The following is a 13,271-nucleotide window of genomic DNA, read 5'->3' on the forward strand; positions in this document are numbered from 1 at the left end:
ATATAAAATAATATTATATTAGGAATTATGTCACACGGTTACATAACTACATATATATACATACATATATGCATACATACATACATATTCAGATATCAGTTATACCATAGTTTTAAAAAATTCTAGAGAACTTTGACTAATGCCCATGAAGTCACAATGTATCATATGTTTTTACAGCAGCAATGTTTACAGTATTAAAAATGGAAACAATTCAATGGAAGTGCTTCAACAGATTATGAAAATGGCAATGTATACCATGAAATACTCATGGCAGGCAGCATGTACTAGAACAAAGCTACTCACTAAATGGCAGTCCCAGAAAAATAAAAAGTGGCATGGAAGAAGAAAGGAAGAAAGGTGGGAGGAAGGGTAGAAACTCCTTATAACCTATTCTTCATGAATACACCAGAGGATTAACCCAATGATAAAGTTAGAGACCTCATGATCCAAACACTTTCAACACTATTATTGTAGTAGGATTACAATCCATAGCAACATCAAATGTCATGTATAACTCAGGAAAATTGCTATATCTACCTACATTTTCCTGGCTTAAACTGGGCTGGATTATTTAAGCAGTTATTAAGTTATAAAAGTTCTTGTTAATTCTGTTGACATTGAGAAAATATTTTACAGGGTTTAATTTTGAAACTTCTTAGCCTCAGGATATTGGGCAAAGAAAATATGATCTAGATGATTTGTCATACTACTTAAAAACTACTCAAAATCAAGATGTAGGCAGATTACTTTTGATCTAGAAAGGAGTTGATTTTCATGGCTATCACAGATATGGTCTTGGTTTATAGTAAACTGACATGTTCAGTTTCATCCTGTCCCATCCCACTCATTTTCCTGACATTGCCTTCTATATTAGATTTGATAAATCTTACATCCATTATTGAGTAAATTGTTAACTAACGGGGAGGTAAGGAAGATTCTGATGTTTTATCTGTTTGAGAATTCTTAACAGTTTAGAGAAAACACATGATTGTGTTTCAGACAATTCATATAGCTTTTCAGATCCCAAAACAGCATTTAAAGTCTCTAGGAGATCTTATTTAATATCCTATCGATAAAGTTATGTTTTCAACATAAATAATCATATAAATAACATTCAGTTTAAAAGAATACAGAAGAGTGACCCCTAAGTGATAAATTTCAAACATGGACTTAGCATCTCTCATAGCAAAATATAGAGATAAGACAATCACAATCATTTAATCTATAAAACCTCGTAGAAAGGATGAATGCCATTTGCTGAAGATTTTTTTTTCTTACATGTGTCTAATATCGAGGTAGGTTCAGTCCAAGTAGAGTAGAAGCATGTCACTGAATTGGATCAGACTCAGTCTTACCAAAAACTGGTATGTTAACACAAACACAGTGACCAGCATTCTCAACATGGAAGAAGCCAGAGGCATGGTAATTGGGTTGGCAGTTGTAACAGTGACAAGTCTCCTTAACACAAACTCCTTTAAAGTCATTTCGCTGCCGTTGGGAAGATGATGAGCTCTGACACATGTTCTGTTTCTTTTTCTGTGGTGTTTGGGTATGTCTTACAGCGGCAGAGGGGATGGTGTGCAATCATCTGTGTTCAAATGATGGCTGCTGGGGACCCGGCCCAGACCAGTGCCTGTCCTGTCGCCGCTTCAGCCGGGGAAAGATCTGTATAGAGTCCTGTAACCTTTATGATGGGTAAGGTATCTTACTGTGTCACCTTGAGTTCATGAGTTATGAACTACTGGTAAAATCAGATAGTCAAGTTTTCAGCATTGAGGCAGACAAATTTTAGCCGGCCTGATTTTACTACTGTAGACAACATTGGAACTGTTTTCATGGAAAATAATTGTGTTTGAAAGAGTAAGTCCAAATATGTATGCACATTTCAAAAAATGTCTACTAAAACAGATAATTTGTAATATATAGGGTTTATATATAGGCAAAACAGTCTTAAATCATGGTTTTTTATGAGATTTTATCTTCCTTGAATAATCTTGTGGAGTTTTATCCTCTCAGATTTTCCTATTACTTTTTCTCTAGAATTGCTGCATAACTTTTTCTTAACCTCACATTTTCTAATTGTGTTTGAAAGAATAAGTCCAAATATGCATGCACATTTCAAAAATGTCTACTAAAACAGATAATTCGTAATATATAGGGTTTATATATAGGCAAAAAAGTCTTAAATCATGGTTTTTTATGGGATTTTATCTTCCTTGAATAATCTTGTGGAGTTTTATCCTCTCAGATTTTCCTATTACTTTTTCTCTAGAATCGTTGCATAAGTTTTTCTTAACCTCACATTTTCTAAGTCTTGTCCATGAAGAACTAATCCATGTTTCTGTGTCTTTGACCCCTGCTTAGCCCTATAAAACTATTTTTGTAGTATTTAGTTGAAGAGGTTTATGAAAGTTGTGTCACTTTCTGGATAGCTTGAAAATATTTTAAATCAAGTATTTTAAATTCCCTCTGGTACCATAATAATTATATTGCCAGTAATAAAACCTAGTATATACCTCATTGCATGGCATTTCATATGCTCATAAAATTGCTTTATCGTAATCTGCCATTTTATACATCACACTTGTCCTTCGTAAGTATGATAATGCATTTTTTAAGGCTATCCTGAAGTCAAGTTTTCTCATATTGCTCAGCTGAAAATACTTTCAATAGCTTTGTAAAGTTTCTTTTTGTGCATTTTGAATTATCCAACAACTAAAGTCATGAACCCCAATTATGGTAGTTTTGTATTTTATATGAGAATGATGTAAATCTATTACAATGTTACTGAAATATCTCTTCTTTGAGACTTGATCCAAATAAATTCTGTTCATGAAATTTAGTGGGAAGATATGAAAATTTGAAGCTTAAATGTAAGCATAATTTGAATAAAAAGCCAATCATTTTCCAGGAACATTTCTGCTTATTATCTTATGCATAACAAATGTCTATGCATTTGATAATGAATAGAACTTGTCTCATTGAGTTGTACTGACACTGGTTCCTCTAACTATGAAAGGATATTTTCTGTACATAAATTACTTCAGCTCAAAATATCCTTGTTGGTGTTTTTAGAAACTAAGGCTATTAAAATTAATCATACTAGATTTTAGTTTTATTAAGCAAATGTTTCATTAGAAGTTTATTAACAGGACTGGATTCTTATGGTGTAAGTCCTCTAAACAATTAACTGACAGTTTAACAAAATGAGTACCAGAAAGCTGAAACATGTCTTTGAGTGGCAGGATTTAAGAGGAGAGATAAATAGAGAAAGGAATGGCGGTAAATACAGTCATAATGTTCCATGTGCAGATGTGAAAACTGAAATAGAAACTTAGGAACTTCAGAGGATTGGGAGAAATAGGAAAAATGATAGAGTAATATTGGCTAAGAAATGGTTAGACTCACAAATTGACATGCCGAATTGAAACCCTTTGTTTAATTTTAAACTATATTTAATTTAAAAAATAAAATAAGGTTTTTATATATTAGATGTATCTGTATACATATATATGCAGTTCTAAGGAGGAAAAGAGTGTCAGCAATCATTTTACAAGAGCATCTTATAAGAAGTCAGTATTTAGGGGCTGGGAAGGTGGCTCAGTGGTAGAGCACTTGCCTTGCATGCCCGAGGCCCTGGGTTCGATTCCTCAGCACCACATAAGAAAAAAGCCGGAAGTGGCGCTGTGGCTCAAGTGGTAGAGTGCTAGCCTTGAGCTGAAGAGCTGAGGGACAGCACCCAGGCCCAGAGTTCAGGCCCCACAACCGGACCCCCCCCCAAAAAAAAAGAAGTCAGTATTTAGAAAATTAAATTTGATGAAAATCCTAAGATTTTAAAATAATAAAGTAAGCATGAAAAAATGCAGGACATCTGACTTCCTTCCCATTTCTCTTCCAGAATGCCTGTTTTCTTAGATACTTCAGTTTTAAGCATTTATAAAGTACAAGTTTTGCAAATTAAAAAATTGTATAAATATATATTCTTGATTTCTGCTTAACTGGGATTTCCACTGATTTTTCCAAGTAAATGGAAAAAAACCAAGTTACCTAAACAAATTCTAATCACTAGACTACTCTTTGATATTTAACATTTTCCATATTTATATTACTAAACAAAATATTTTAAAGAAATTTAAAAGAATCACTGAGTCTTAGAATGCATCAATAATGGCACCCTAGGAAATAGCATAGGTGAATATATCTTTTAGCATACTGAAGATTTCTTGTAAAAATGGGTTCAGTTATTGCCTGTCCAGTGATAGATATCCACATGCTGTTTTAGGGTATTGGCTGGGTCCTTTCAGTATGGCTGGTGTGGCCATTGAGAAATGTAGTCTTTGAAGAATACATTCAAATAATTTCTGTTTTTATTTCTGCATAGTTGAAATTCTCACCATTTGGCAAAAAAAAAAAAAAAAAAAACCATAACCATAATTCACTTAGGCTTCTTTCCTTCTTCTTCTCTATTTCTCTTTCCCTCACCCCTCCCTTTCTCTCTTCGTTCCTTCCTTCCTCCCCTATTCTTCCTTTCCTTTTTCCTTTCTTCCTTCTTTCCTTTTTTTCCTTTCTTCCTTTCTTCCTCTTTTCTTTCCTTTCTTCTGCTTTTCCTTCTTTTTTCCTTCCTTATCTCCTTCCTTCCCTCCCTCCCTCCCTCTATCCTTCCCTCCCTCCTTCCTTCTCTCCTTCCTTCCCTCCTTCCTTCCCTCCTTCCTTCCCTCCTTCCTTCCTTCTTTCCTTCCTTCCTTCCTTCCTTCCTTCCTTCCTTCCTTCCTTCCTTCCTTCCTTCCTTCCTTCCTCCCTCCCTTCCTTCCTTTCTTCCTTCCCTTCTTCCCTTTCCCCTGCCCTTCCCTTCTCTTCTTCCTCCTCCCATTTTTCTTCCATTCTCTCTCCTTCTCCCTCTTCTCTTCAATATTAGAAGACAAAAAAAATCTCAAAAGAAGACTTTTTAAGGCAAATCAGTCCGTCCCTAGCTGATTAGCATTTAGGATCAGGTGATGTAAGTCACACTATTTCTGTAACCCTTAACTCCAATGCATAATCAATCAAAATGAAAGAGAAAAGTGATGGCAATGGAACCTTAAACTTTTCTTACCTGAACTCTTACTTAAATCTTAAGATCAACACAAAAATAGCAAAGAGAGTACTAGTCTAAGATATTTGCAGTCATTTCTACATTTAAAAACCACAGCCTCAATCTGTTACCATTTGAATCCCCATAATTCCATGTTTGTAGGAGTCTGAGATGGGAGTATAATGATTTGAAGTCTGGGAAAATGTGAATGAAATCAATCCCCAAACAATCTGAGTGTAGTGGTACATGCCTGTATGGGAGCCAGAGCTGGGAGGTTTGGAGGGTTTGAGGCTTACCCACATAAAGTGCAAATAAACAAAGAACAAAAATAAAAATTAATAAATGGCTATGGGCATTGCTTAATTGTAGAGCAAGTTTAAGTAAGGCACTGATGTCAAACCCTAATACCACCAGAGGAAAAATGTATCACAGACTATTTGGGGAATAAAAACTTAGAAAGATTAAAATATATTTGGCCTGGAAAATTAATATTAATACTTAAATTTAAAGTTTGGGAAACCTTATAGCTGTAGCACTCTTCTTCTACTTGGCTAGCATTCACTCTTGATTATAAGACTGGTTAGGCTAACAAGTAAGTGTGACAGCAGAGACAAGTGAGCAAAGCATAGCATTGACAGTTTATACCAGAAGACCAATTTGCCAGTCAGTTACATGTGGAAAGAGAACTCCAGTAACATCATAGTGAAGCCAAAGTGAACGGCGGGGGGAGGGGGGAGGATAAAGGAGTAACAGAAAATGGAAGGAAAATCTTTGATGAAAGAAGGGGAGAACAGAAAAGACAGTATAGTCTGTGTTCATGATTTTTCATAACATGGATTTCACTCCTCTACTATATTTGTAGAGAAATGGGTTTTAAAAAAAGAATAGGAAAAACATGGGCTATATTTCAATAGCATACAAATTATGAACTTTACTTGATACTTTAACCCTTTTATCTCCAAAGAATCTACTATTCCATAAGACTACTTTACAGAAAATCCTAGGCTTTGCATCATATAATTGCATTATATGAACAATTTTTCCAATTCTCTTTAGAGTTTATCTCTCCTAAGTCATTTATATTCTGAAGAGCTCCACTGTTGAGAACTTTATACTATTCAAATCAATGAAGCATACAAAAGAAAATTGTTTGTATAATCAACATTTTATGCATACAAGGTGCATTCTATGGCAAACTAACATCTTCTTTTATAAATGCCAATAACACTTATATACATATATGCTAAATAATATATGCATATTTTACATAACTAAGCCATCTATTTGTAGCATTCACTTTAAAAGCCAAACTTAATTGTTTTGCCATGGTATAGTAATATTCCTAATCTAAACCATAGAAAAATAAAGCTTGCTCTTTGGGCACCTGTTGCTTATTGGACATTATGTGTTCACTTCAGGAAAAAGTAAATCATTTACTCTAGGAAAAATAAGACCTAGTCAATCCATTATTACTATGTTTATATTGCTATTGGCTCTCAATAATAGTGCATGAGAAAAATGTTCAAAATAATAAATTACAATTAATATATAGTTAATTTTGAAATTATTAAATGGCATTCTAAATTGTCATATCTAGTACTTTATCATCTTGAGTATTAGTGGGAAGTAAAAATGGCTTAAGCATAGCACAGATGGGTGATAGTTATTGAAATAAAAATTGGGGAGTTGAAGGGTAAACAAAGGAGGAGGCTGCAATGCTTGGTAAGAAATGTATGCATTTTCCTGCCCATGTAATTGTAACCCCTCTGTACAGTATGTTTTCAAGTAAAATAAAATAAAATAAAATAAAAAAAAAGAAATAAAAATTGAAGTAGATTTTGATTGGGAAATAAAAATATTGATAAAATAGCCGGGCGCTGGTGGCTCACGCCTGTAATCCTAGCTACTCAGGAGGCTGAGATCTGAGGATCGCGGTTCAAAGCCAGCCCGGGCAGGAGAGACCATGAGACTCCTATCTCCAATAAACCACCAGAAAACCGGAAGTGGCACTGTAGCTCAAGTGGTAGACCGCTCGCCTTGAGCTGAAGAGCTGAGGGACAGCGCCCAGGCCCAGAGTTCAAGCCCCACGACCGACAAAAAAAAAAAAAAATTAAAAATATTGATAAAATATAACACGGAAAAATAGCCAGAAAAATATCATAAATCAGAAGAATGGGGGAAGGGAGGATACAATCAAAACTTCAAGACATTCTATAAAGTTAAGACAAGTGAGGGAAAAAGTTTGTTGGGAGGAATGGATGAGAATATTGGAAGTGGTGACACTGATCAACACACATTTTATTCTCCTTTGTACTACTAGCTAAAGATAATAAAATATCTTTAAAAAGAAAGGATGATTATAATCTCAATAAATATCAATTAGAAAGTTTTAGGATATAACTACTAAACTACTTTTCATCTTATACAGTTTTGAAATACTTCAAAAAGAATTTAGATTGGAAAAAAATGTCATGATATTAGGTCAATAATCTAAGAAAATAAAATGTGCCATGAAAAGATATTTCCTGTAATTCTCCAAGGCAGATATTTTAAAAGGAGATAAGAAATCAAAGCATTTTTTTGAAGTTTCTCCGAAAATAAATTGAAAAGTCTTGGGATTTGAAGGACAAGGTTGTGGAACACTTATGTAGCTTAGCAACAAGAAAAATACAATAGTTCTTGCAGGGATTAGAAATTAAAACCGCAGCCAAGTGTAAATTTCTTGTTTTAAATAGAGGCAAGCAGATAAGGCCTTACACAGAAAGGTAAAGTTGATTCTGCTGTATCATCAGAAGAGTGACTCTTTATTTGAGAGGACTTGAGTATCTCTCCCAAGAGAGAGTTTTCCAGAATGAGACAATTGTTGAATCCAATGGGGGGCAAGGAGAGCCATCTGGCTGCCATGTATCTTTCCCCCTAATGGAAAACTTACTCCTTAATGTACATGGAAATGTTTCTGGTGCCCCTGGCTGTACAGAGAAACAAACTCAAGAATTTACTCTGCCAATAGGACTTTGAGCAGATGTTACTTCATTTGTTAGGTTGACAGCTAGTTCGCTTCCATTTCCTCATTCAGCTGATATTTTCACAGTGAATTTCGGGAATTTGAGAATGGCTCCATCTGCGTAGAGTGTGACTCACAGTGTGAAAAGATGGAAGATGGCCTCCTTACATGCCATGGACCGGTAAGCCTGAAGACATCTGTGGAAGGGTTGGCTGGATTGCTGTCCTGTCATTGTCTAGTTATATATCCAACCATTATATAGCTTAGTTGTAGGGTGTGATGGAGAAACATATACTATCCTACCCTCGAGAAACTTTCAGTTCAGTAGTAGGGATAAAATATTTGAAAAGTCAATGTCATGTTTATTTTTTAATTCCCTAAGTAATATATTTAAGTAAAAATACTGGTATGAACTTTTCTTGGAAGATGGCACGTTATTTCAAGGAAAGATAAAAAATTTGCTTCAAGGATAGTAATTGATATAATAAGTTGTGATAGAAAGATACTTGAGGAATAAACTCATTCTACTTTTGGATGGATGCTGGAGGTATGAGGAAGGTAATAGAAAGGGATGTTTTGAGCTTGCCTCCAACAAGGCTATAAACTCACTCCTCAAATTCTTTAAGAGTGAAATGCTTTGTATTAACTGAAATATGGTAGATTCAGGGGAGTATAGTTCCTTAGAAAGACTAACTCACAGTACACCCAAATAGACTCTGGGAATTGGGATGATATTAAAGGTGGGTCATTAGATGAATGAAGTAAGAGCAAATGCAGTTATACAATCCAATGAATATTCCATAAAATTAATGAAACTGAAGGAAGAGGTGAGGTTGGGAGGGATGAGGGAGAATCATAGAAGGGGTAACATTGATTAAGATTCATTGTAGTCATATACTCTTTATTGAGTGGCAGCTTTGTACAACTACTTAAAGATACTAATAACATTTTTAGAAGTGAAATGCTTTGATATTGAAACAAAGTTTTATGACTTTCCCTCAGAATTCAAATGCATTAACTGTGCTAAACCCTGATAGATATGCTTAATATACTCAGTTTTCTAAATAAAGTAATATGGCCATTAAAAATATAGACAAAAGAAAGAAAGAGAAAACATGTATGCAAGTATGAAAGTTCATAGGAGTGATTGAAGAAAACTATAACACTTTCTTATCTATATTTACCACTTGCTTACCGAGGAAAGGAGGGAAAGTTCTCATAAACAAAAACCTAAAGCAATATGATAAATGCTGCAGCAGAGAAAAGAGCCAGGGTATGAGAATCCAAGGAAAAACTCTGTGTTGGGAAGAACTACTACTTACATGATTTGAAGCTGCTCTTAGGGAGAAAGCTTATTTACTTATTCAGACATTTCTTTGGTTCCCATCATTTGAACCTTTTATTAAAAATGTTATCAGTATGAGCTCATCATTCCAATGTGCTGTGCTCATACTTCTTAAGACAAATTTTCAGTGTAAAAATATAATACTAGCTCAGTGGATAATACTGTGACCAACATTTGAGTATAATAAATAGTTCAACATTACTCCATAAAACTCTTTTGAAATACAAATAATATTTTTTCTATCAGAGTGTTTACTTAGCACTTGACTTATTTATTTCAAAGATATAGCAATGAACCCTCCAAACTTCCATTAGACCTCATGAGCCATTCTTGAAACTCATCTAAAGAAGTATGTGGGAAATTTGGATGCAAACTACCACAGGATGATTAAGCTCGGAAAGTTAGACCACTGAGAAAAAGAAGTAGTGTTATATTCTTGGGAATATAAGACAACTCTGTGTTAAATAATTGAATTATTCTGCTCAAATCCAAGATAATAATTTTAAATATAAGGAAGACTTTGCTTTCATGTCTCTCCACATCTATTACATTACTTCATTTAATTAATCATTGTATTGTTATAATTCAATCCGTTCTATGTCACATTCACTGCTCCAGTGCAGTTCCGTTGAGTAAAATAAAGGAGAATATGAAAAGAAAAAGAAAAAAGAAAAATCAGATAAATTTACAAGGCCTTATATCTAGGCTAGCATTGTAGCAGTCAAAGAGAATGGGCAGGATGAGAAAACTGATGTTTAAAATCTGTTTTTAGGAAGGACAAAGTAACTAGTAAGATCAGGTTATTCATGTTGTGCTGATATAATAAATACCCTTCAGGTTTTTTCAGGTATAATATTCTGAAAGTATCAAAATGTTTAGAAACAGCCCACTTCCTAAAAGAGCCATTCCAGGATACTTTTGAATTCATCGCACCCCACTTCAAGATGTGAGCCCTGAATCATTGTAGCAGGGAGAGAAAAGGCTGGAGCATTTAGCTCCAGCTATGTCATGTATAATCTCTGTTTACGTGTCATTGTCCAAAGTAAACCATACAATACCTCTAGTGGGAAGATAATTACAGTCTTGCCACAGGGCTGAGAGAACAGACGTGGACACAGGTGAATAGTAGTTGTATCTCTTGTAGTGGTTAGCATCATTGTTTCCATGAAAGTTTAGCCTGAACTTTAGTGGTCTGTCTAGATTATTGAGCCTAGAAGTAAGTATCTTGAAATCAGAAATAAAGAATACTGCCTTTACTTCCATTTGTTATCAATACAGTTTATTGGTTCGTTCACTGAATCCAGGTACTTAGAAGTTTTGGGACTACAATCATAGAAGAGAAGACTTCAGATACACATAGCTTCCTATATAGCTTTTTAATATGGAAATGAAATGGGGAATCTCTACATGTTATTTCTTTTGAGATTTGTCCAGGAGCCTTTTCTGTTACCTCACTTAGATACCTTGTTTCATATCATTATTAAACAATCAAATATTGGAAATATTTTTAAAATATCAAAAATAGAGTGTAGTAAACTTCATTTAAATATTAAGTTTGAAATTAACTTTATTTTGTGTTTTTTTTACATTTCCTGAGCTTTCCTGGATAATATTTTACACAAAAGTGTCATAGAAAAATAATCCCATCATTTCTAATTCATGCTATCACTGCCTAATTTGCTCTTAGTAAGTTTCATTCTGTGTTCTGACAGAAGCATGTCTCTTGTCTTGTACAATGTCATGCCACTGAGCACACTTGCACAGTAAATGATTCTGTATAATAGATGGTATTATGTGCCTAAGGACCCATGAGCAGGTGTTAAAATTGGAAGCATGTGAACTGTTCTTTTGGGGGGAAGAAATAAGGATTTCCTATTAGAAATTTTGTCAGGTAGAATGAGGATAAGGTTTCCTAGGCTAATTTTAAATTTTTATTTTTCTTTCTTTTTGCTTTGAATCTCTCATCAAAATAGTGAAAAAAGACAGCTGCTTAAGTGAACTAACCCCATCAGTCTCAACACCCCCAGACTCAGCCAGGCAGTCCGAGCTACTTAGAAGGCAAGACTGGGCAGGAAAGTCTGTAAGACTCTTATCTAATTAATCACCACAAAGCTGGATTGGAACTGTTGTTCAAGTGGTAGATTGCTAGCCTTGAGCAAGAAAGCTCAGGGACAGCTTGGAGCCCCAAAGAAAGCTCAGGGACAGCTTGGAGCCCCAAATTCAAGGCCCAGAACTGGCACACACACACAGAGAGAGAGAGAGAGAGAGAGAGAGAGAGAGAGAGAGAGAGAGGGAGAGAGAGAGAGAGAGAGAGAGAAATCCTAAACTACACAGCTTCTTCCTGATTGTATTTTTTCTTAACATTACTATTTACGTCTATCTTCAAGTTTTTTTAATGTTTAAAATAAGTTTTAAACAGTGGATTCTATCACTAGTTTGCAATTTTTAGCTAATTTTAGGTTAATATTTGAGTAAGGATAAAAAACAATCCTATGAAAAAAATCTAGTCTTTATAGTTCCTACTTATCAGATCATTCTGTTGTACTAACAATAGTCTCCCAAATTACAGTACAAATCACTATAAATCTGCTAAAATTGTCTCTATACTCACTATATCCTATTTATCTAGATTGCTTTCAGTAATTGTTCAAGCCTGTAGACATGACAGATTTAGTGAAACTAGTTAGGAGAAGAAGAAGTTACAGGAGAAAATGGCCAAGCATCCAAGTGCCATACATTGCTCCCAAAGAAGAAATAAAAATAAATCAAGATGCATTGTATACATAAACTTCTTTATTAAATGACAAAAAATTCAGTACATGACCTAAAATTAAGATAAGTAAGGGAAACTGTAACCCCTCTCCATCCCCTGACAATAAAATTAAAATAAAAAAGTTAAAAATAAAATAAGTAAGGGAAGGTGGGGGGGTTGGACAGGGAAAGAGAATGTTGAAAGAGGTGACACTGATCAAGAGTCACTGTGCTCATACTGATGCTCATGATGAATGACAACTCCTTTGTACAGCTACTTAAAGATAATAAAAACATTCCAAAAATAAAATAAAATTCAAACAAATGGTATTGAAAATAGCTGAGCGCATAAAATTTACTGAAGAAAATAGCATTTTAAAAATCAAAAATGGTCTTAAATTTTTAAAACTCTTTTTATGTCTTTCATGCACTAAATACAAATTTGCTTTTTATTTGTAAAATTCCTAGATGCTTAATATCAATATGTTTTAAAATGCTAATTTATTTTTGCCTTTAACATCTCTTTTCATGTTATTATTTTAGTGTCTGTTATATAAACATAATCACATAAAGTGAGTTAATTCATATTTATATAACATTCAGCTATGAATGGAAATTAGGGCATTCTTGATACTTGTTCAACCCAATGTGCATTTGTGTGACTCTCAACAGAGTTCTATAGTTTATGAAAACCCATACCAATAGATATGATTTTTTAGGTTTCGTCTTAACTGACTTGATATGAAAAATAAATGTCAGATTACATCTGATTTGGCCAGTCCCTTCTAATTCAATCATAGTAAATTTTAAGATTCATTTTTCAAACAAAGTCACATGAAATTCAGTTTTTTTTTAATTTCCACTAATTTTCTTTCATGAACTGTTTTGTAAATTCATTTACCTATTCCTGGGGATGAAACAGCTCTATATGGAAAATATTTATTTTACAAAATATCATTAACAGGAAGTGGCTCTGTAGCTCAAGAGGTAGAGCACTTGCCTTGAGCTGAAGAGCTGAGGGACAGCGCCCAAGCCCAGAGTTCAAGCCCCACGACCGACCAAAAAAATAAATAAAATAAAATAAAAATATCATTAACAAT

The 13,271-nt window shown here is 34.2% G+C and overlaps 1 protein-coding gene across 1 annotated transcript in view; it reads left to right on the forward strand.

The window, feature by feature from the left end:
• The window catches only part of Erbb4 (erb-b2 receptor tyrosine kinase 4), a 1,009,337-nt gene that overhangs the window by 758,647 nt on the left and 237,419 nt on the right, over nt 1-13,271 (forward strand). Inside the window, exons 13-14 of the mRNA XM_042679248.1 lie at nt 1,563-1,695; nt 8,163-8,256. Coding sequence (XP_042535182.1) covers nt 1,563-1,695; nt 8,163-8,256 — 227 coding nt within the window. The remainder of the gene's footprint in view (nt 1-1,562; nt 1,696-8,162; nt 8,257-13,271) is intronic.

This window comes from Dipodomys spectabilis, unplaced genomic scaffold (genome assembly GCF_019054845.1).
Source record: "Dipodomys spectabilis isolate Male_0828 unplaced genomic scaffold, ASM1905484v1 ptg000051l, whole genome shotgun sequence".
Lineage (NCBI taxonomy): Eukaryota > Metazoa > Chordata > Mammalia > Rodentia > Heteromyidae > Dipodomys > Dipodomys spectabilis.